At 33.1% G+C, this 25,215-nt stretch overlaps 3 protein-coding genes across 3 annotated transcripts; all 3 read left to right on the top strand.

The window, feature by feature from the left end:
* Positions 1 to 4,167: 4,167 nt before the first annotated feature.
* LOC114730805 (RING-H2 finger protein ATL13-like) lies at positions 4,168 to 5,726 on the top strand. Its single transcript, XM_028917919.1, has one exon. It carries the CDS (start codon positions 4,294 to 4,296, stop codon positions 5,659 to 5,661), a length of 1,368 nt encoding a protein of 455 aa, XP_028773752.1. The 5' UTR covers positions 4,168 to 4,293; the 3' UTR covers positions 5,662 to 5,726.
* Positions 5,727 to 12,727: 7,001 nt separating this feature from the next.
* Positions 12,728 to 13,725, top strand: LOC114730803 (RING-H2 finger protein ATL56-like). Its single transcript, XM_028917917.1, has one exon. It carries the CDS (start codon positions 12,928 to 12,930, stop codon positions 13,474 to 13,476), a length of 549 nt encoding a protein of 182 aa, XP_028773750.1. The 5' UTR covers positions 12,728 to 12,927; the 3' UTR covers positions 13,477 to 13,725.
* Positions 13,726 to 19,560: 5,835 nt separating this feature from the next.
* On the top strand, positions 19,561 to 20,736 carry LOC114730799 (uncharacterized). Its single transcript, XM_028917914.1, has one exon. It carries the CDS (start codon positions 19,617 to 19,619, stop codon positions 20,556 to 20,558), a length of 942 nt encoding a protein of 313 aa, XP_028773747.1. The 5' UTR covers positions 19,561 to 19,616; the 3' UTR covers positions 20,559 to 20,736.
* The last annotated feature ends 4,479 nt before the right edge of the window (positions 20,737 to 25,215 follow it).

The raw sequence follows: 25,215 nt of genomic DNA on the forward strand, positions 1-25,215 counted from the left end.
GCATAAATTTTTTTCAATCTCAACCTTAATTTTTATTTCTAATTTATAATGCTTCCTACCAAAAAGTAACTTAAGTTTACAAATGAATGAGATTGAGCTCACAGCTTGAGTTTTTATGCCACCGGATGATAGGTTCCTTTTTAATGTTTCCATGCTTTTGAATTTGCATGTGAATATCCTCGTTTTTTACACCTATATCCATTTGACTTTAGTCCCCAAATCAAATCTGACTTCTGATTTCCAGGCAAAGTCTTGAGATTCTTCCACCAAATACGCAAATTCCAAATTTCATCAAATTGATACCATTTTTGTTTCAAATTGCTCAAATTTTCAAATTTTAGACATTATATATATGTGTCAATTGTTGAGTTCCCATTCAATTGAATAAAGCCTATATAATGTGATTCTAGAATCAAATCTGTTGATGACATTTTTCTCCTTAACATAATGTCCGCAGTTCCATTTTAAAATAATCACTACTTTAGCAATTTCAGTGTATTATCAATATGTATAATAAAAAGGGAGAAAAGTATGCTTTTTTAAACAAAACAAAACAAAAAAAATCATTCATGAACAAACTAGTCGACTTCAAACACGTATTAACATGGCCAATTTAATTTAGTAAAAATCTTGTGGACACCAAACCGAAGGCCAGCAAATTCAACAATTTAGTTAGAATCAGCCGCACAACCACACAAAATTTAACCAATTTTTTCTTTTTAGAATATTCAATTATTGCATATAATATATATTATCATGGAGAACCCTGGGAGAGAAATTTATAATGATACATCCATATTAACAGTGAGATTAATTAATGATATAATTAGCAAAAGGAAAAGGAATGGATCAAGAGTTTCAAGGTTAGGTAACCAATAAACTTCCAATCCTAGCCCTGCTTATATTTTTATATTGTCATCTGTTGTCTACTCTTAAATGGCCTATCATTGACTTAATGATTACACATGAGAGTACTACTGTCCAACTCCAAAACATTATTCTTTTTAAGCAACAAACACTTCATAATTCAACTTGTTTGTTGTAACCTTTGAAAATCAAACAAACCATACCAGTCAAAAGCGTTAAGTAAAGCAGAACCACCTAATTTTTTTAAAAAAGAAATAAAGTGTAAATTATAAAGAAGAATAACACTATATATATATATATATATATATATATATAACTTTGATGTCAGAAATTACTTTAAGCAAACCTTAATTTATCTGCGGATTAAAGGAGGCAGGCGTGAGTTGGCTTTTGAAAGCGGGGGTAGCTGTGGGGCATTGATACAGAGAGTACTCTATCATATGAGTTTGATTCAGAAGTTTTAATGTTCAAAATTATTTTCTTACTTCAATTTTATTGTCTTTTGTACTACTCCTCCAGTCCTAAATATAAGACTCTTCTTATATTTAGAATCGGAAGAGTATCATTCAAACAAACAAGGAATTATATTTCTGTAAAGCAATAGACTGTTATTTCTGTGATAAGGCTTACATGAATAATAGCGGTAGTGATCATATTATAATTATAATTGACATGAGCTTTAAAAAAAATTATACTCTGCTCTTAATATAAGAGTTAGTTGATTAATTTGAGTAAATTAACAAAATTTGTTAAGTTAGTTATTTGTAATTAATATATGCTATCTTTCATAAATATTCTAACTAATCATGTGTTTAGTTAGAACTACTATTTGGTGAAATCTTTAACATAAGCAACTAGTACAAGGATTATCTTAAAAAACTAAATAAATATAAAAAACAAAATAGATTATAATCTTATATTTAGGATCAAGTTAAAAGTTAAATTAGTTCTTATATTAAGGACCGGAAGTAATATAATATTAAGTGAAAAAACGAATGAGAAATAGTCTAGATCAATTTAATATGTACGAGTGGGAAATTAAGAGAGAAAATATGAACGCGGGTCCTGGGAGTTCTTCGTCAAACAGTCAAAATAAATTTAATCTACAAGAAGGAGAAAAGAAAATTAAAAGAGTGGGCCTCATGAGAAACTTTTTATCGCGGTGGAGAAAGTAAAATCTGTTCGAAAATATGCACCGGAGAGGAGGAAATGAACCCAACATGAGCCCTACACATACTGTTCATAATGATTCGGAGTAAATTACAAATAAAGACTTTTAAAATTAAAAAATTACATAGAAGACCCATGTACAAAATTGTTCTCATTTGTTGTCAAAACTAATAATGAATCCTCATTTATAATTTTTTATTTTCAATATCGTGTTTTGTGATTTTTCCGGCAACTTGTCAACATAAAAAAATAACACATAATTTTATATAATAAAAAATAATCAACTTAATCAATTTTAATCCTTTCGAACCAGTTTATTGGTCTTACCTCTCCATCCCATGTTATATAATGTTTTCAACTGTTCTACACAAACTAATACAGGGTAATCATTTATTTAAGGACAATGCTCATATCAAATTTTTTTAATATTTATTATATTAAATTCTTTAATTAGTCATATGTCCTATTTTTAAAGTATTATCATTTAAAATTATAATTCGGCAGGAAAAATAAAACATATAACTATGTTTAATTAGAAAAATTGATAATATAGATATAAGAAATCCGGATGTTCTTCTTTATTCAATAAGCATGAAAGTCGCTTGACTTTTCACTTCGACTCTAGTCAATTAATGAATACCCGTTTCCAAACTATAATTATTTTTTTACTGCATATACTGAAATTCTTAGTTTGTTTGAAATCTAACAAGTACCACCATCATAAAAATAAATATGGTATAATTTCTTATATTATAGGACAAAAAGAAATTCTAGAAGGCCTTGTTATTTAAAAAAAAACGCATGGAGCATATTTTATGATGGGAGGAAGTACTTTTCAATAACAATTGCTTGTTACTATTCTTGAAGTGCTTATGCCCATGTTCTGTTTTACAATATTCTATCATTAATATAAAATCTAGTTTGACTTTTAATTTGATTTTAAATATAAGATTTTAATATATTTTGTTTTTCATGTTTATCTTTTTTTCTTCAAAGTAATTATTATCATAGTTGTATATGTTAAATAGTTAATTAAATGGTAGTTTTAACTAATACATGATTAGTAATGATATTTTAAAAAAAATAACACCAAATTATGACAAATAAGTAACTAAACAAACTTTTAATATCCATTTATTTGCAGAAATAAGTATAAAAGATGTATTTACGAAAAATGTGGATAAATTTTAGGTATGACTCTCAGTTCATACAATTAGATTCATATTTGGAATGGTTTGAATCAACTTGTGTAATTTTTTTAAATTAGAATCTTAATTTTCATTATTTCAATTTCTTGGAATTTGAATGTTATTTTCGCTAAATTTTTACTTTTTTGGTAAATACTATATAAATGGGAAAAAAATCAATTCACGTCAAATTATTGGGCTATGTATTATTTTAAGACCAGAACTTTTCGTGACCTGCATCTTTCTTTTTAGATTCTGGTCCTATTCAATTCTGATTTCTGACGCTCGGGACCATTCCTTCTTTTGAATTGCCAAATGGATACGGAATGGAATAGAATAGAATGACCCAATTCATGAAAATTAGTAAACTTATCCTTAGGCTTCTCATTTTCACTTCTTTTTTTCAATACTCATTTTTTTAGTAAACTAGGTGGTCTCTTAAATGTTTTAATTTTTCAATATAAATATAATAAATCTCCTGACACCCATTAAATAATTCATTTCCGGAAATCCGAATGGATCTCGGCCTTGGGGTTGATGCAAGCGTTCCTTAAAAGTCAACCACCCAACATTACGTGATTTTTTCACAAAATTACAGCTCCGTTTCCTGAATTACTAATTTATTATAATATTCTTAATTAGCATTTTATTCACTTTTAATTTTCAGAACAAGAAATAAATTTCTCTCATTAATTTTTTATTATATGTGAATATAAAATTTGAATTATTCTACTATAAATAATTTTATTTGGACATTTTTGTTTGATGTTTAAGTCAATAATATCTGTCAACACTTTGGAAGCTCACCTAATTAATATTAATACTTTATGAGTATTTAGTAGTACCCTCCTTCCCGCGCCCCCCCGGGCGGGTCCCTCTCACTCTCTTACATCCTTCCAACCTCAGCTTGACTCGCAGGCCCAGTTCACATAAAAAACAAACGTCTGCTTTTATATCGATCCTCTCTCCTTCTTCCTCGCTCCCTCGCCTGTCTCTCTGTCTCGGCTCAAAGACCATGATTCAACTTGAAAGCTTCAATCTTCTCTGATTCCTGCTCCGACATTGTAATATGGGCAGAAGCAGAGCTTTGTTAGAAGTGAAAGGAGCAACCTTTTTGTCTCCCTCACAAACCCCGCCGCCACCATACTTGATTTCGCCTCCCAACGTTGTTGGATCTGAAGATTCGAATCTAAAAGACAGCGTCAGCCCCAGCGTACTCCTCATCATCATCATCCTCGCCATCGTTTTCTTCGTCTCTGGTTTGCTCCACCTTCTTATTCGCTATCTATGGCGGCCACAAACCAGAGACCCGGACGATTTAGACACTACTGTTCTTCAGGGACAGCTTCAGCAACTGTTCCACCTCCATGATTCGGGAGTCGACCAATCCTTCATCGACACCCTCCCTGTCTTCCCATACAAGGCCATCATCGGACTCAAGAACCCTTTCGATTGCGCCGTTTGTTTGTCGGAATTCGAGCCGGAGGACAAGCTCCGATTGTTGCCCAAATGCAGCCATGCGTTCCATATGGATTGTATCGACACTTGGCTCTTGTCTCACTCTACCTGCCCCATTTGTCGAGCCTGCTTGCTCAATGATTTCTCCTCCAGCAACGGTTGTTCCCCCATTGTTCTGGTCCTCGAATCTGGAAGTGACAACAACTCCAGGGAGATTGCCCCAGAGACAGACGAAATCGGATCCAGGTCCACCCGGTTGGACTCGAATCCCGATTCGCGTGAAGTGGTCACTGTGAAGCTGGGAAAGATCAGAAATGTGGATAATAACAATGGTGAAGGTAGCAGCAGTATTGGTGATAATGCGGATGCAAGAAGGTGCTTCTCTATGGGGTCTTTTAGTTATGTGATGGACGAGAGTTCTTTGCTTCATGTACCCATTAGAGCACAAATAAAAAAGAAGCACGCTTTGCGATTAACTACAGGAAACAGACTCGCAATGTCAGAGTGTGACTTTGAATCGAGAAGGGATTTCAGATTCTCAGGTTTGGATGGGAACAGGGTTGAAGAAGAAACTGCAGATAATTCAGTCTCTGGGGTTGTTACCAGAAAGGAGAGTTTTTCGGTGTCCAAGATTTGGCTTCGGGAGAAGAAAGAGAAGCGGAATAATGTGCTTGAGGATTCGTCAAGGAGGGCTGTGTCGTTTAGGTTTCCATTGCAGATAAACGAGGATGATGGCGATGCCTTGAAGGAGAGGAATGGGAAATTGGAATCAAGAAGCACGATTTCTGAGATGGATATTACAAAATGGGAGAATGGAGGAGGGAGTAGTGAATTTGGATATGATGATGAAAACCAGAGTTGTTACAGCGTAGATTCGCAGGCGATTAGGGCCCCTTCTTTTGCAAGAAGAACACTGCTTTGGCTCACAGGAAGACAGAGCAGAGTTGTTCATTCATCCTCTGCTTCTGGCGATTTGTAGTTAGTTTCTTCTTTTGAGAGTTTTGAATCATTTTTTGCTCCTTGGATGTTAGAATATTCAGTCTAGATGAATCATCATTACAGTAGTACATCAGCAAAGAAGTGAAAAGAAAAGACAGGGACATGAATGGACTATGAAATTTCAATTTTCTAATCCAATACCCTATTTCTTCTGTTCCATTGAGCACGAAGCCACTTCACTGGAAGAAAATGGTACTGCACCTTGCACCGTTCCCTGTTCATGGGTCAATTTTTTTTTTTTAAATATTACTTTACAGTATCACATAAGCAATTTACACAGTAAAAAAATCTATTGAGTCACACGTTATCATTTTCTACATGAAATCTCATAATCATGATCTTCACTTGTTGTGATATTTTTTTCAATAATTCATAATTATGGGTTAGTGACATTGCCGGTGTTTATAGTTTTGATAAAATTTTAGTTTTAATCTCTATAGTTTTAAATAATTGATTATGATACCATAGTTTCATAATTTTTTGGACTGACTTTGACAAATAGTCTTCATAGTTCATGCTATTAGTGAGTTTTAGTCGCAGTTCCTACGTTTAAATTTAGAACAAGTTCTTTCCATTGTGAAACTCTATTATAGGGATTAAAATGAATGATTTGAAACCACATGGATTAAAATTAAAAGTGGATCTTGATTTTTGAAGTATAAACTAGCAGCATAAAATTTTCTGCGGTAATTTCGCGAAATAATTATAAAGGCGGGGGAGGGATGAAGATATATGAGGGAAATTATAGTTGACGCGTGGAATTGAATTTGTGAATAAATGACTGAATGTGAATGTGATAACCATACGCGCTAGCAGAAAGCCATGAATGTTTATTTATGAGGAGCGAGAGAGTGTGGAAGCGACATTGAAGTGACAGGTGTGAACTAATCAATATTGATGCTCTTTTATACTCCATCGGATTTCAAATATATCTGGTCAAAAAAAAAAAATCGGATTTCAAATGTAAAATAAATTTTATTTATGTATGCTTATTAAAAAAGTTAGTTAGAATTATTTTAAAATAATAAATATGTCAGGTATATATTTTTTTCTAAATATGTTTTTATTAGTAAAGAGAATAAATAAAAAATATAATAAATAAATAAAGAGAATATATAAGGAGTGAGATTTAAAAAAGACTGGTTAAATACTTAGATAAAAATAAATGGTATCTTATTTAAAAAACCAAACTCCTCCAATAAAATTTATCTTATATTTTGTACTGGAGAAAATATTTGGTTGGATTGGGAAGCTTAGCAAAAATATGGAAGCTGATCAAATATCATTGAAGGAATTAGATTTCTGATATTCATTCATATTTATGTGTTTAAGAAGAAAATGATACCAAAAATAACTATGCATTTATTTTGGGCCAACCATATGAATAATAACTATACAAGGTAAACATTTCATTACCCGCCGCACACATATCTCCGTGCACAATAGTATGTTTTTTTTTTTTCAATTACAATCCTAATTTTTATTTTTAATTTTTAATACTTTGCACTAAAGGAGATTTATAATATGTTTGTTTATTAATTTAAAATTGAACTGACATAAAAGTTAACTCAAGTATTTTGACTTTAGGTCCCATAATAACCAATCCCTTGAGGCGTAGAGATTTGTTGCTAATTGATTTGATTTAATTTGCACCGTTTTATTGATGCCCAGTAAGTATGCAAACATTAAAACAAGCCCTTTTATTAGGTTAAGGGGGGAAAAAAGATAAATAAGGTAATGGAAAATGGTTGGATACGTACGTGGTGTAATTTGGGGCACCTAACCCTCCCTCTTAAGCGCGTCCCACCCTTTGCTTAAATGAGCCCGATAATGCCAATGACGCGTATGCCCACCACAGCTTGCCTGTACTTCCTTGTTACCCTGTTACACCAAAATGGGAACCAGCGTTAATTGCTTTTTAATATTAAAAAAATACGGTCTGTAAATATAATTATTTTGAAGAATTTGTTTAATTAGTTAAGGAAAATTATACTTAATTAAATATATTAGAAAAATTAACCTTTCTTTATGAAACATGCAGAATGTCCTTATACTAAAGACCGGTATCATTTTACAATTGATTTACTAGCCCTAGTCTTAAATATAAGAACTAATTAGCGGTCCTAAATATAATATCTCAATTCACTTTGTCTCTCAAATTTATAATGTGTTTTCAAAAAATATCCCTAATAATTATAAGGTATTTCCACCCAAATGTAATTTTAATATACAGGATTGAATGACGGTAATTTAAGTAAGTAAACACACATTTGTTACAACTAACTAATTTAACTAATTTTTTTAATCTCTCTAAATTAATTATCTAGTTTTTATATTAAACAGTGAAGGCATATTTGTGAGATAATACTCAAGTGTTGGTTCTAGCTGGAAACAGCTACAACGCAAGGTTTTGGGGTAAAATTCCCGCGAAGGCAAAAGATGTTTCCTGAAAAAGCTGTTTATTTATCAAGTAATTTTTTATAAATAGGTAAAAGCAAATGTAAGTTTACACATTTTGTGTGTGGCTTGTTTAAACATTAGACGTAAGTTCTGTGTTTACAATATAAAAACCGTATCAGAAAATATATAAGAGTTAGTTGAGTAATTTGAATAAATTAAAAAAAATAAGTTAAATTAGTTATTTATAATAAATAGGCGTTGTCTTTTTTAAAATATCTTTGCTAATCAAATATATTGGCTAAAACCACTATTATTAGAAAGACTACCTTGAAAAAAATACATAAATATGAGAAACAAAGTGAATTGGAGTCTCATATTTAGGATCAAAATAAAAGTCAAACAAGGTCATATACTCCTCTAGTCCTTAATATAATACATATTTAACTAATTTGACTAAATCAAAGAAGTTAGGTAAGTTAGTTAATTATAGAAAATATGATATGTTTGCCATCTCTCTCTTCTACTTAATTATGGCTGGAAGAATATCCATGATCAAAATTGACTTAATAATTAGATCCTATATTAAGGACAGGAGGTAGTATAACATAAAATTTGTGTGGCTTTTTACTAAATAATAAAATAAATATATATATATATTTATATATATAATGTTTAGAGCGGCAGGGAGGTAATGTGGGGAGATTTTTGTTGAGACCGGGCAGCATGTGTCAAAATCACTGAACAATGGAAGAGGCTGTCTTTTTACATTTACTCTCTAATAATTGAGTTTGTCCCATGTTATGTATCACACCCCAAAATCAATAAATAAATAAAGTGAGCTAAAATTCCTATTGAATTGTCAACAACATAAACATATTTCCAAACTACCCAAAGTTTTAAAATTGATTATTTTTTGTGGTTACAAGTTATTACCTTCGTTTGCTGGTTACTTCTGTGCTCCACAACAATATTCACCTATTATCTTTATGATTGGAGACATAATGCGTATGCATGAATATATGAAGAATTATTTCTTGAAGCTTTTTCGTTTTTTCCCATTTTCCCTCTGCTGGTCCCCCAGCCAAGCAATGAAACTTTCAGCGCACATGTGAATGTCTATGTCTAATTAACGGGGCATACCATATTTTCAAGTTTAGCAATATGTTTTTTGATTGGTTATTTGGGCAATAAGTGTCTTTGGGGATAGTTTGTGGATCTGAAATGCTGGAAGAGATGCAAGGCCCAAAGGGGAGGAAATAGATACAAGAGGGATCACATAGATCAATGAGGAATTTGGACCAAAACATGTTATGAATAAAGAAAAATAGCAAATAAAAACCCCTCAATATATAAAATTAGGATTTGGGACCCTTAATTTAAAAAATACCAAATAAAGACCCGGTCTTATATTGTAAATATGAAATCTTGGTGAAACGTCTGAAATGTCTCTCAGTCAAATTGTGATTTGGTTAACTAAAATTGTCATTCGCTAAAATGAACTTTTCATTTCTCATAGTCAACTTGTCATTTGACATAATCTCAGTCAAGTTATAATTTGGCCTACTGAAGTTGTCATTCGCTAAAGTGAGCTTGTCATTTCTCATGGTCAATTTGTCACTTGGCCAAGGGGCATTTTAGATATTTCATTAAAATTTCATATTTATAATGTGAGATCGAGTCTTTATTTGCTATTTTTTAAATTGAAAGTCCCAAATCGCAATTTCACATATTAAGAGGTCTTTATTTGCTATTTTTCCTATGAATAAATTCTGAGAAAGCCCACTTCGGTATGCTCCTATTTATCCTCAATAATTTGTTTCCCATATTAAGTTTACCCAGGTCTAAATACTTAACAATCAATTTATAACCTATAAAGTTGTAATTTAAAACCCTACTATCAATGTAGGAATTTTATTGATAAGCAATTTGTAACTAATTCTATAACGATGAGTGTTCTACAAACGAAATTAGGAAGACTGAGCTTTTTGTGAAAATAGTAACAAGATCTCAAGAAATGAACATATTCACAAAAAGTCTTTATAACAACTAAACAGTCACTAGTAACAAGTTTTAGAATGAAAAAATGGTACTATTTCCAATCCTAATTATAAGATCCCGTTTGTAGATTATAAACAAAGTCTTATAATTAGGATCAGAAATAGTATATGATAATAGGTTTCAGTATTTAATAATTTTTCTTTTTTTAAAGACCAGGAAAAACTCGGGTTTTGTTAAACCTCTAGACGCGTGCATTTTGAAAACTCAACATTGTAAATTGACTTTGAATGTTGGACGCTGCAATGAGAAAATAAACTTTTTTTTTTTTGGTTACAGTGGGGGGGAAAAAGAAGAAGAAGACGCCAATATTGAGCTCAAGTCAGGAGAGGAAGCAAGAGATAGAACATATATTTTGATGTTCCCGAGGATTATTTTTAATTAACGATCATGATATCCCTCATAAATCACCCATGATCTGAAAAGAGATACACTTCCGGTTGCGAAGATAAATAGATACCCATAAAAATGTCGGGCGACAGAAATAGAGTTGATGCTTATAAATTGCTAATAAAGTGATGAACCTGAAAATATATTAAATGAAAGCAAATGAGTAGGCATGGGCATAGCATATCATATGTATGATTTATCAATATTCACAGACCCATCACGGGTTTGGATTGGATCCACTCCGTGCTTCCTTTTTTATTATCACTCACATTTTCTTCGTGAATAACTTGAATTACAAAGAAGGGACAAATCAATGGAGAAAGGTTTATAAAATCACAGTAATGCCTTAAAAGTTATTGATTCGAAATTGACATTAAACTCACATACCCTATATTTTCTTCATTTCATAATAGAATCTGAGTGTTTGTTTGGAACTGTTTCTGTTATATGTTTATAATTCGAGACAAAACTCCACTCATATACTAATATCATATTTTATAAATTGAAAAGTTGCTGTTGAAGGATTCTGTATAGCCAGAGGCAAGCAAAGATCATCATTCAAGTAGTTGGAAATCTGTGTCAGCACTTGTGTGAAGCAAATGACTTGGCATGTGTTTGCCTAACAAATTCAAAATTATACATATATTTTTGGCTTTCAACATAAAACTAAGCAAGTAATGATTAGCTCCAGCTATATGGTCCAAGTGGCAAGAACTTGTAAGTCTAGTTTATTTGAAAATAGCCGATCCAAATTGCCAGTCTCCCCCGTAGCTTTCTGGCACGTTCCTTATGGACAATCTACAAGGTTTCGGGTTCAAACTTGGTATGATACTCATCCGATCTTAAATATAAAATTCTTATACTAGTATGTATAAATGTTTTATATCTAGGACTGGAAAAATATATACCATTTCTTCTATCCAATCCAAATTATATAACAAGTAGTAAATTTGCACTAATTGGGACCAAATGTCCAATCCAATATAGCCCTGTTAATGGAGACGAATCTGGCCACCCAATCAGGGGATAAAATAAAAAACTTATTTTTGCCCTTATTTTACTTTGCCTCTCATTTATTACTATATAGACTGTTATTTTTAAAGACATCATAACAAAAATAATGTCGTTAAGACTCTTTATTCTAAGACGGTTAATGGGCTTTTCTGATCCTATTTATAAATCACTTTCAACATATTTCACACAAACTATGAAAATTTTAAACTTCATTAACTTTTATTTAAAATGTAAAAAGTTTTTAATTTTATCCTCATTTAACATATATCATACGTCATTAGAACAAAATCAATATAATATTAAATAAAGGATAAACATGTAAATTTATATGAAAAATTTTGCTATCAGCCCGCTGGCATGAGTATCCACTTCTTCGAAAATATCTTCATAAGAAATTTTTCAATCTCACGTAAAGCATTCTAAGACGTCTGATATAACCTTCGACTGATTCATTCACACTTTTATTGGGTCCACCAAACTGATCATCTCGGACTCGAATTCCTCCAGTCGCAGTTTACTCTTCTGCTTGAGTCCAAAAAAAAAAAAAAGTTTACTCTTCTGCTTAATGACTTTGGGCTACAGTGCTTTGGGGACTCAGTTTAGTTGTTCATCCAAAGCAATAGATCTCAGCTATTCAAAATTTTAAACAATTCAAATTTAAAATTTTTAATTCATTAATTTCAAATAAAAATCATTTTCAAAAATTAATTAAAATATTATTTTAATAAAAATATTAAATATTAAATATGAACTGTTCAGAAATCTAAATAACGATGTGTATCTAACTTCATTCCCTCCCCATTGGTTTTATATCAAATGAAATTGTCAAGAGGTTGCAATAAAGTCCATTTACCTAAATATGCAATAAAATTGAATGCAATATTCTAACTGAAAATAGACGTTTAAGTGAAACTAAAATATTAGGCCATCTATTTATGCAAGAGTATAATACAAAAAACTCATATTATCATTAAGATTTGCAATAATTTTTAATTTACAAATATAAATGCAAATCTTTGCATTCATATTTTAGTTTCGCTTAAACGTTTATTTTCAGTTAGAATGTAAATATTTATTTTTCATTCGGGCGAAAAGTAAATATCTATTTTTGAGGAACGCCGACGTAACGCCTGTTTTTGGAATTGGAACCATAACCTATGGACCGCCCCCTGATTTTTTCTCTCTCTGATCCCTAAACGGCAATCCTTAGCCGATCTGCTCCTGCAATTTCCTCAGCCATTTTTCTCCCTCTCCCTGTCTCAATCTCTGATCCCTAATTTAGTTCCATTCCCAGTTCTCCAAAATATCACGTTTCCGGTTCTTGTTCTTCCCTCTTCGATCAATCTTCCTTCATTATCCTCTTCTTCTTCAATCTTAATTCAATCCCATGCCTCCTCCTAGTCCTCCTATTCATCACCATGAACAAACCCAACCTAAGCCCAGCCCCAAGCTCCTATCAATCCTCCTTAAAGCCGTCATCATGACCCTTCTCACCTCCGTCTTTTTCATCTTCCTCGGTTTCGCTGCCTTCGTCCTTCTCCATCTCTGCTTCATCGGCGGCATCTTCCACCGCATCCGCTCCCGCCCCACCATCCAACTCGGTGCTTCATCCAATGGAATCGCTCCTCGTGACGTCAAGAAGCTGCCCCACTTCCGGGTTGCTAGCGGAACCGAACCCGGACCCGAAACTCAATGCGTTGTCTGCTTGGATGGCTTCAGGAGCGGCCACTGGTGCAGAAAGCTCGCCGGATGTGGCCATGTGTTCCACCGGAGATGTGTGGATACGTGGTTGGTGAAGGTGGCCGCGTGCCCCACATGCAGGACGCCTGTTCGATCAAATGCAGGGAGCGCTGTAGGTTCGGCTCTAGATGTCAATAGAGAGGAGGCTATGCGACATCGAACATCTAGTAGGGGCAGTGCATACAGGATTTTTTAGCTTGTAAGTTCGAATATTTTCAATTTCTGTGCTATGTAAGGATAATAAGTTTTCCCCTATGTACAGTATGATATACGTATTTCATCTTCTAAATTTTTGTTTTACTTTCTCTTCGATTTGGCTGGTTATCCACTTTGTATTTCTTTTTCTTTTTTTTTTTTGGGGGGGGGGGGTTTTGTTTATCCACATGTATATATGGGTATGACTTTGCGTTCGAAGGCTAGTGATAAGAAAATTATTGGTAGTCTTGATTTCTGTTTTAGTGGCATCGTAATTATGCAACACTAAGGATCATTTGTTCCTTTTTGCTACTCTAAGTTTTAGGACAACGACTCTCGTCTTTATCGCTGCACGACAAGTTCTAGGATAAAAGGAGTTTCTTTATTTGTGCATACAAATTGCGGAGACACTCTTTCCCCTCTTTTGTTGTACCTTTGCTTAAAGTTGCTCCCTTTTCCTCCTTTATTGGCTAATCTCATCTCTACTATCTTTCAGCTATGTAGTGGAAATCTCACTTGTGCAATTTATGATTCCTTTGATGGTAATTTAGTATGTATTTGCTTGATGCCTAATAGAGGATGCCTTTAACTGACACCCCCCAATTCAAAACAATCCCCAAAAGAAAAAAAATTGAATTATGACACTTTTCTGCGAAGTCACCTGGTTCCATGGCTGTCAACTCTCTCACTTTTACTCGCAAAAAGCCTTATGCAGTTCGCCTCAGAAGTGTAGATTATAGATGTTGGCGTAACTCCCCCGAGGTTGGTTGGAAGGCCCAACCCTCAGTTTAGGTTTCTTCTGTGATGAACTCCTCTGATCTGACTGAGGACTCATCTGTTCACCAATGAAGTATCTTGCTGATTGCTTTTGATTTTAAACTCTGATTATCTGACAATTGCAGTTGTTTTTCCCCGGTTCAGCTATCAGAAGTATTTTTGGATCTTGTCCGGCTTGAATTCTTCCCTTCTCCAATATTAGGGCTATGTTTTGGAGGATATGAGGGAAGGGAATGAAATGGCAAATAATGGAATTGAAATGGGATGACAACGAGTGGAATGGTAATTCACTCGCCATTCCATTGTTTTGGGATTATAATATGGCAACGAAAGGACTCATTAATGGAATGGAATGACTTGCACGTTATTTTCCCAAAATTTCCTTAGTAGCTGTTATGTGATCCTAGCAATGAGGATATAATTGTATGTCTATCACATTTGATCTTTCATCCCCCAGACACATAAATTGGGTTTTTAGATAAGAGGGAGCGGTCTTGGAGGCCATCCTTTTGACATTCCATTACCACTGCATCCTTCAAAAAACTCCTTACAGTGGCTGAACCCACTCTAGCCATTTCATTTTATTCTATTCCTTCCCCAGGTCCATCCAATCACACCTTTTCTCTTGCATCAGCATCCAGCAGCACTTTAAGGTCTTTTTTGGTAGGGGGCATTGAAAATTACGGATAGAGTTGGGATTGGGATTGGAATTGAGAAAAAAATCTATTAAAAGAATATTTAGTATAATAGATCGCTTGTTATATAAAAGTAGCCAAACCTATGAACCTGGGATTAGAGTATATCATGATAGAAAGTGGTATTTTCTAATTCCACTTCTATGGGTTTGCCTAGTCTCATGTAACAAGCAATTAATCATGCTAAATATTATTTTAATGATTTTTCTCAATTGCAATCGCAATTTCTATCTCTCATTTTTAATGTTTAATACCAAACCGGACTTAAAAGTATTCTCTCCCACATGGTGTATTGAGAATTTACTTCCCAAAGTGCTTTTATGATAAACGACCTGAGCTGAAGAGGAGAGGCGTAATCTTATTCACCTACTTGAGCTAATCCCTGTTGGCAATAATTACTGATTATAACTTGCAAGACAAATGGTCAAGCTTTTAGGAGTACTCTTTAGTTCATCCGTTCATGATCCAATATATAGTCTGCCTACTCAATCATCTAGGGAAACTGGTTAGAGAATTTGGTTAAATTAAGTCTAAAAGAATGTGTATTGATAGAATTTCTGACTCTTCCTTCTTGCTTGTCTTTTTACGGTAGAAGTTTGCTTCTTGAGAGAATTTTTATGCTGTTCTCACTGGAAATTCTTTAAACTTGTCATCCTTTTTGTTTGAGGTCTTACGGCTAGGTTTTTGTAATGGTAATCGTCATTACGATATCGTCATATCAGCCTCTGGTATTTAATTTTGCCTTCACTTGTTGATGGATGATACGTCATTTGCTTCCTGGACGTGGTTAATATGAGATACCTTGTATTGTTCAAATGACTTGCTTTATGTAATTTATGCAATAAGTTGGTTGCTTCATTTTATAGTTGCTTTGGTCAGGCTTGTTGAAGATATATTCTTGTGTTTCTCCATGGTTACAATGGGCGGCTAGAGTGAAGTAGGATCATAGATATTTTTGATGAGTTTACTGGGTTGCTTGAGGCAAGTCCAAGTTTTTATCTAAATTTTAATAGCTGGATCCCATCTTTAATAAATTATGCCCTCCAATTGCTTGTATTATTCACTCAATAGAATTCCTGTTGGTAGAGTTACATGAATCACATGGTATCATTATATTTTGTCAACAATCAAGGGAAAACATTATTTCTTCTTTTGTAAAGTTGTGATAAACGTTATACAAGAAGCATTGCGCCACCCCTTTTTTGGGTATATTTGTGATAAATTGTCATGTGATTAATTTTTAGCAGGGTGTGAGCCATGCGTCTTAACTATGACAATGTATAGACGACTTTGAGGAATAAAGGAGTTTTGGAGGATGGGATAGTTTCCTAGCAATTTCTTGTCTCTTCTCCCCCCCCCCCCGGGCCCCCCAAAAAAAACTATTTTTGTCATTTGGTTCTATTTCCCTTTTGATTTGCCACAGCCGTGTACTTGTTCAGATATGGGCAAAATCCGTTTTATGATGGCGAAACTTATAATTGCACTAACAACATTTCCTAGTTTGGTCAAAGATATGTTACTGCCTTAAAGCCTTTAGGTGGCGCTCATGCCATGTGGAAACGAATTATCATCATGAAATAACATGTGAGGACTCTGGTCAAAAAAAAAAAATGTGAGGACTCGTCATGTTTGCACAAAGATGTTTTTAGGTTGGCAATATTTAAATTTAACTCGGTTGTACTGAATATAAAAATCGCGTAGGAAGAGTTTCAATTTGGATGGAAAAATGGCAAAAAAAAAAATCTTTGAATTAGTAAAATGACAAAATGAACACCTGAATAAATTAAATTATTTGAAAAGACCGGTTTTCAAATTGTAATTATAAAATGATGGTTAGGAGATTAAAATGTTTTTTCCCCTCTCTTTCTTTCATCACCTTGTCTCTTTCTCTTTCCTTCTTCTTTTTGTTCTAACGTTCTCTTCTCTATTAAAGCAAGCCAACATATTTTTTTTGAGGGTTTCAACACTTTATTTACTGTTGATAGCGACGATGATGATTTCAAGCAAAAAATGTTCAGAGTGTATTGTATTAACAAGGAACTAGGTCATGATTAGCAGGGCATCACTGGCTATGGCTATGCGGTGATGCCAATATTTGCAAGATCTAAAAGATGATGATTTTGATGCAACGTTGATATACCTAAATGAGCTTCTCAATTCGAAGACAATGTGTCTTAAATATATACTCCTCCGGTCCTTATTATAAGATCCAATTTGACTTTTTATTTGGTCCTAATTATAAGACCCCAATCCATTTATCTCTTATATTATGTATTTTTTTCCAAGATAATCCTTCTAATAATGATAGTTTTAGCCAATATACTTAATTAGCAAGGATATTTTATGAATGACAACACTTATTTATTATAAATAACCAACTTAACTTACTTCCTTAATCTCCTCAAATAAGTCAATTGGGTCTTATAATTAGGACCGGAGGAGTATTATTCGTTGCTGAATTTGACATTTATTTTTGGCAAACCGGGAGAAATTAAGGAAAATTACCGGAAGGCAATTGGTGAACTTATTACTCATGAAGTGCCAGCCATAAAGAATGCGCCAAATTTTGTTAAAGCTCAAGCATAATACTCCACCACATGTGTATGAAAATCAGCAAGTCAAGTCTCACGAGTTTGTGAGCTTCTTGGTGATAAGTGTAGTTGTGTATTGTGTAGACTTGCTTGAGAGAATTGCTTCATATTTTAAACTTGTTATTTCATATTACAAATTTGTAATTTTTTATTTTAAACTTGTAATTTTCTGTTTTAGACTTATTATTTTTTATTACAATTTTATAATTTTTTTAGATTTGTTATTTCCTATTAGGGACTTATAATTTTCAATTTTAAATTTATTATTTCCTATTACTTACTTGTAATTTTCTAGTTCAGGCTTATTTCTTATTGTAGTTTTATAATTTCCTATTTCAAACTTGTTATTTTTTTATTACGGATTAGTAATTTTCTATTTTAAGCTTGTTATTTTCTATTGTAGACTTGTCATTTCTCATTTTAAAATTACAATTTTCTATTTTAGACTTGTTGTTTCTACTGGTTATTTCCTATTGTAGTGTTATATTTTTCTATTTTCAACTTGTTATTTTCTATTTCAGACTTGTAATTTCTTATTTTAAACTTGCAGTTTCCTATTTCAAACTTGTTATTTCTTTTTGTAGTCTTGTAATTTCCTATTACAGACTTATAATTTTCTATTTTAAGCTTGTAAATAGCATAACTCATTATAGATTAAAAATACTTTTTAATTGTTTAAAAATACATTTTATAATTTAACCAAAAAGTAAAATTACTTTTAGTTTCCAATAATAAGTTTAACATGAGAAATAATAAATGTTGACTTAAAAATAACAAGTTCAGTTTGCTTGTCGTTATTGTATATATCTTATTGTATATAATCAAGTTTGAACTTAGAAATTTTTCACTTTCTTATTAAAACAAATAAGTAAGCAATAAGGAATTTTATATGATCCCATACATAATCAGAGCGCTTTTCCTCCAAAATTAGTTTGATCGTTTATGACTTAGAGAACCTACAGCAGCTAAGGTTTGAACTCTTCTTGTAAGCAGCAAGCTCCTCTTCCATATTTATTTTGTTCAAATCTTAAAGCCCACTTGTTCATGGCGGCCCCCGGTGACATACTCACTTCAATGGAATTCACACGCCCGGCCTCCTCTACTGTTGAATTGTCAATGCCTTCTTTCTTGCGCTATCAAACACATTTTTAATCTAAAAACTAGTTAAAAATTTAATCTAATTTTAAATATAAGATGATAATTTATTTTGTTTTCAATATTTATTTGTTTTGTCCTCAAGTAATCTCTATAGTAATTGCACATATTAAAAAGTTTTTATAAGGGATGGACTTCAATACACATGATTGATAATAATATTTTAGAAGAAGACAACATTGTTAGATATGTTTCATTTATTACAAATACCTATTTTAATTAATATTTTTAATAGTTATAAATTAATTATCTAGTTGTTATGTTAAGGAATTAGAGATTGTAATTTCCCAAGTCAAACCCAGCTTTAATGAACCAATATTAATCAAAGCACTCGGACTAACCAAAGGGGAGGATGCAATGTAGTAGTACGTATTTTCCACCCTAAATCCACAATTTGTCAAAGGGATTATCATGACAAATTCTGAACGGAATTAGGGAGACCTGTTAATATTAATTTAATTCCACAAAATATTACCAACGGCTGAAGCTCCCATTCGTGTCCCAACTGTTTGCCAAACCAGAAACAGACGCCAATTCCTAGGGGCTTTGTTATTGCTTAGCCGTCATCTGATTGGCTTCTACAAGCATCGCAAGAGCCGCCAAATTTACAAGGCTCAGAGAAAAGTGTTACCATATGTCGTATAAGTCATATTATTATTATTTTTATATACATATATAATTTTGCTTTTAATTTATTATTGTGTAGGTTTTACTATATAAAATTAAAAATTTATTAAATTTCAGGAGAAGGGTACATGCAGCAGCAATCAAACAAGGAAGAAGCCCTCAGGGGGTCTTCGTTAGAGAATTTAATACTGGTTCCAATATTAATGAAGCACAGGAAAAATTAATTCGCATGCCCTTAAAATAGAAACAGTGTGTGACGGTGGAGAGGGGGAGAGAGAAAGAGGAAGAGCGAGAAAATGTGTGGAGGAGCCAAAGTCCGCGATGTGTTCTGGTGTTCTATTTCCCCTTTCAAGATCCTCATCGATTCTCTGAAGATTTTCCTCAGAAACAAACGCTTCTTCTTCTCAATCTTCTTCTTTGTCTCCGTCCCTCTCTCCTTCCTCACATTCTTCCTCTTCATCTCCACCTACCCTCTTCGCGCCGAAATCTACCACCTCGAAGCTGTCGCACTCGTTGCCCCGACCCGATTCGAAGCCCGGCACGTGTGGCAGGAGTCCCGCGAAGACGCCATCTACCTCCTCCGAATCAAAGCCCTCTTCTCCATCCCTTGTTTCGTCCTCTCTCTTTTTGCAGCCGTAGCCGCCGTGCACGCCACCGCCCTATCTTATAATGGTAAAGTTCCAACTCTGCAATCGGCCGCCACGGCTTTCAAACAGAATTGGAAGCGTCCGACAATCACCGCGATCTTTATCTACGCAATACTGCTCGCGCTCGCTCCGCTTCAGCGGATATTCGCATTGCTGGCGCCGACGCCGGAGCTGAGATTGATAACTCTGACACTCGGGTCGGGTGTAGAGGTATACCTTATTGCGGTGCTGAGTTTAGGTCTCGTGGTTTCGATCTCGGAGGAGAGGTTCGGTTGGGAGGCGATTAAGGTCGGGTCGGGTTTGATGGAGGGGAGAAAGTTCTGCGGATGGGTGTTATCGGGTCTGCTTGTGTTGGTGTCGGGCCTGATCCGAGGAAAGATGGAGGTGTTGATGGAGGGTCCGATTACGTCGTCGGGGTTTCTATCGCCGACGAGCACTAAGGGCAAAATGGGAATAATATGTGCATATGGGGTGGCGGTGGTGTGGAGCTACGTGGTGACCACAGTGTTTTACTGTGAGTGCAGAAGACGGCATGGGGTCAAAGAACTTGAACACGAAGAAGACGAAGAAACGGGTATTTCGATGCTGTAATTATTGTTTTCTCCAATTCTTTTCCTGTTTTCTTCTTTATTGGATCAGATTTTAGATGCATCTTCATCTTTGTATCATCCAACCAAATAAGTATAGCTAATTGTGTACATTTGGATGAGCTGTGTTCCATTTTTATAATCTTCTCACAAGCTTCAATTTATTGCATGTCTTTTTGGAACTGAGTTCTTTTATTTCATCTTTATATCTTGCCTAAAAAGAAGCCAAAGAATTACTCCTCCGGTCCTAATTATAAGACCCAATTGACTTATTTAAGAAGATTAAGGAAGTAAGTTAAGTTGATTATTTATAATAAATAAGTGTTGTCATTCTTAAAATATCCTTGCTAATTAAGTATATTGGCTAAAACTATCATTATTGGAAGGATTATCTTGGAAAAAATGCATAAATATAAGAGACAAAATGGATTGGGGTCTTATAATTAAGACCAAATAAAAAATCAAATTGGGTCTTATAATAAGAACCGGAGGAGTAATAGTTTTGAAGCTGATGGAACTTGGTTTTAGAGCTTATGTATTAAAATTAATTATTAACCATAGTACATAAAACGAGTTTTACCTGGCGCTAAGATGACAGTTATTCATCAATGTCCTTTAATACAGCTCTTCGAATTTTTTATTCATAGGTCTTTTGATTTTTTTTTCCAAATCTTGTCTTTTTTTTTTTTTTAATTTAAACACCATTGAATTAACTGTTTTGAAGAAGTTCTTTGTCATTCCTTGTTAACTTAACTCTAATAATTTTTATTGAATAATTTGACAAAATGAATATTTTGGTAAGTACCACGGTTGGATATAAATAAAAAAAAATAAAAACTTGGAAATGACGGCAAAAAAAAGTTGGAAATAAAATTTATTACTCGTTTAGTTCTAAATATAAGACCTTTACAAGAGTTTTATATTTAGGAGTGGGAGAGTATAAACTTTAAACAAGCTGTTCCAACGGGGAAAAATTGAAGACAAAAGTGGAGAGTTAAAAACGTGTGTAAAATGTTTATATTGGATAGAGCGAAGTACACTGTAAAAGATAGGAGATATCATAGTTTCTATAATTTTACTATATATATGTACAGACATAATTAATTTGATAAGTCCGTATTCATATAATGTTAACACTAATTCATTAACAAAAAAAATAAAAAATGAGTAACAATTGTGGGTTGGCACAGGGAGCGGAAGCATCGCTTTATGCTTAAATCTTGATGGGCATTTATCCTCAAGGCAGATTCGTTGGCGTCAGATGCGTCTACTTTTTTCTTCTTTTTTTTTTGGGACTGAACAAATGCGTCTACTTTGCTTATGCTACTTCATACAAACCTAAGAAACAAAATTAGAATTAAAACATAATAGACATTTCAAATGAAAAGTCTAGTTTGGTATTTGACTGTTTTGAGACGAGACTTGGCTTCTGCTTAGGAATTATTATATGTAGAAAAAAATGGTTGCTTTGTTTCAAGTTATCACCTTCCTTCTCCGGTCAAAAAAAAGGTTAGCACCTTCCTTCCAAACCAAGTAAAATAAATAGGCAGCTTTTCCCCCCTTTGGTTTGGTGATGACATGCTTTAGGACCTTTCGTCGCATGAAAATCTTACCGCATCGCACCAGAATTAAGATGTGCGGTATTTATTAATATTTGTTTTATTACTCCTCCGATCCTTATTATAAGACTCCATTTGGCTTTTTATTTGGTCCTAATTATAAGACCCCAATTCATTTTATCTCTTATATTTATGCATTTTTTTTCCAAGATAATCCTTCTAATAATGATAGTTTTAGCCAATATACTTAATTAGCAAGGATATTTTAGGAATGACAACACTTATTTATTATAAATAACCAACTTAACTTACTTCCTTAATCTCCTCAAATAAGTCAATTGGGTCTTATAACTAGGACCGGAGGAGTACTACTCAGCAATACTTTATTTTTTTTAATTAGATTTTATGAAAGAGTATAAAAAGAATGCTTTTATCTGTAAATTATTTCTTTATTTCAATCCATTTACTATTCTATCTTAAAATAGATATTATATATTATGAGTTCCATTTTTATTTTTTTCTTTTTTTTTACGAGTACTGGGTTTAGATATTTTTTCGGCCTAGTGATTTGGAGCTGGATGAAATTGTCCACAGAACAGAAAGGTCTTTGTTGGCGTTCAAGGGCCAGAGGTGAAAGAATGGCCCGCATCGACTAAAAATGGGCCTCAGCCCAATGTTTGTCCAAAACATAAAAGAGATTGCCAGTAATTTATTCATTTGAGTATGTAAATCAACTGGACCATGTTCGGTTTCTAAATAATAATTGATTGAGACGCCTAATGGCCCATGGCCTTTGGTTTTTGGTGGCATGGCGTACTGGTTTGAAATCTCCCTCTAAGTGGGAGGACGGGAGTTTAATTTTGGTTTCAATCTCAAACTAATATTTTCTATTCCCCTAAATTCAAAAACAGATTGATAAGGATTTTTGGAAGTTTTTCTTTTTTTTAAAACTAATATTTTCTATTCCTCTATATACATTATATTATTATTTTTGGAAAATTTTCATCCTTTTTTAAAATTAAGAATACCAATATTATTTTGATGTGTACTTTTTTTTCTTCCTGAAATCTTTTTCTGTTGCATTATTAAATAAGCCTTAAATACATTTAACACTAATTCGGAGGGAACAATTAAGGCTATAAAATCACGTCTGTGCACTGACATAATTATTTTTGTCAAAAACATCTAACTTTGGGTGTTGTTATGGGAAAAAACAAGGAAAAACGTTGGATGTGAAAGGTAAAGGGTTCAGATTTTACCAAAGAAGCCTTTTGGCCCCAAAAAATAAGAAAGGATTTTACCGAAGAAGAGTTTCACAAACGTAGAATCTATTCTCCTCTAATTTTCCCTACATTATACGCAAAATATATTTTTGAAAATCGAAATTTAAAAGGTAAATGGCAAATGTGGAAAAGAAAAACATATATATGTGGGTTCTGGGGTCATAGATTGAAATGTTTTTTTTCCTTCCTTTGCCAACGTACTTGTAATCACTTTTAATTATACATGTTTTGTGCGTTAATTGTGGGAAATTGGAAAAAAATAAGTCTCTTACCGGCACAACTTCTGCGCCACACATTAATTAGCATCATTATGGCTAGGACCCTGGTTAACTTTAAGCTTATCCTTCCTGCCATTTGGATTTTGGGCCATATTATCTTCCCCTCAACAATAAACTACTATAAAAAACATGGAGTGAAATTGAGTCAGGCAGCAAAAACCACTTGGAAAAAATTACTATAAACTATAATTTACATCTGAGTTGAATTAGCGATAAGTGTAATATCTCCATTTTTAACATAAGAGCTAGTTATGAGGATGCATTTAGTCCTAAATACAATAAATCAATTTGTTTTTTTTCTTCTCTAATATGTATAATTTTTTTTCAAATTAATTTACCTATTTTATATACTGATACATAACCTAGTGGTATATAGAAATAACCGATTTTGAAAAGATTGAGTCACATTTGTTGTAATTAATTAAATTATTTAATTTTCTTAATTTACTCAATTTAATTAAATCATCATAGCAACGAGTACGAAAATCACGTGGAGGTGCTTTAGCAAAGAAGATTTTATGTGAGTATGAATTAACATTGCTCAAAAATGTCATTAGAATATAAGAATCATACTATTCCATAAGTCATGAAGAATATAAAGGTTTAAAATTACATGGAGGGCATGGAGTGAAAATGAAAGTGAGAATAAGTGGTGATGAATTTAATGGGAGTTTATTTGGAACTCACCTAAAAAGGGAACAATGGAGACATATCATCCCACAAACAAAAGAGGATGAGAATTAGGGAAAGGCCCACTTTTGAGTGTGAAGCATCCCCAATTTCAGGACTTCAACTGCAATTTGAACTCCTCCCAATTAGGACCTTGATACGGAATCTGACTTTTTATTAATTCATTAATTAATTATTTTTTGGGGGGGGGGGGTTCATTTGATGGTCGAAACTTTGAATGCTTCAATTCAACACACCAACCTACCTGCCTTGGCAGACACTTTCCTTTGCATTTTCGTATGAAATTGAGGTTTCTTTCCCACTGGTCAATGTGTCGTCCCCCCATTTGACTTTTTGAATTGGCCAAATATTCTTTTTGGTTGAATCAATGAACAAAGCCCTTTTACGAGCTCCTTTGCTTCTTTTATTTGGCGTGCTACCCACATGGGGTTTGAATATGGTTTGTTTCTTTGGTATGCTTATCTGCACACCATTATTCAAATATCTTCCAATAATTTTATATACCTTTTTATAAAATGAAATGTCTGTTAATGACTTTTATAGTCAAACGACAGATATTCATATAGTTACCATAATTCACACATGTGTAACAAATTTAGGACGTGTCACTAATAATGTATTTCTCTATAATCTTTGAGAATGGTTTTTTTAAAAAACTTATTATGGGTTAATAACTGAGTCCTTAAATATTATTATTTTTTTCTTTACCTTTCATATGTATTAATTTAAAGGTTTCATCTTAAACTTTATTAATCAAGATACGCTATTAAAGTTTAAGATATGCTATTATTTTTCTTTTCAAATGAATAATAAAAATGAATCGACTTTTAGATTTCATTTTGTATAGATTA

The sequence above is a fragment of the Neltuma alba genome, unplaced genomic scaffold (genome assembly GCF_004799145.2).
Source record: "Neltuma alba isolate B1F8T4 unplaced genomic scaffold, ASM479914v2 tig00012763_pilon, whole genome shotgun sequence".
Lineage (NCBI taxonomy): Eukaryota > Viridiplantae > Streptophyta > Magnoliopsida > Fabales > Fabaceae > Neltuma > Neltuma alba.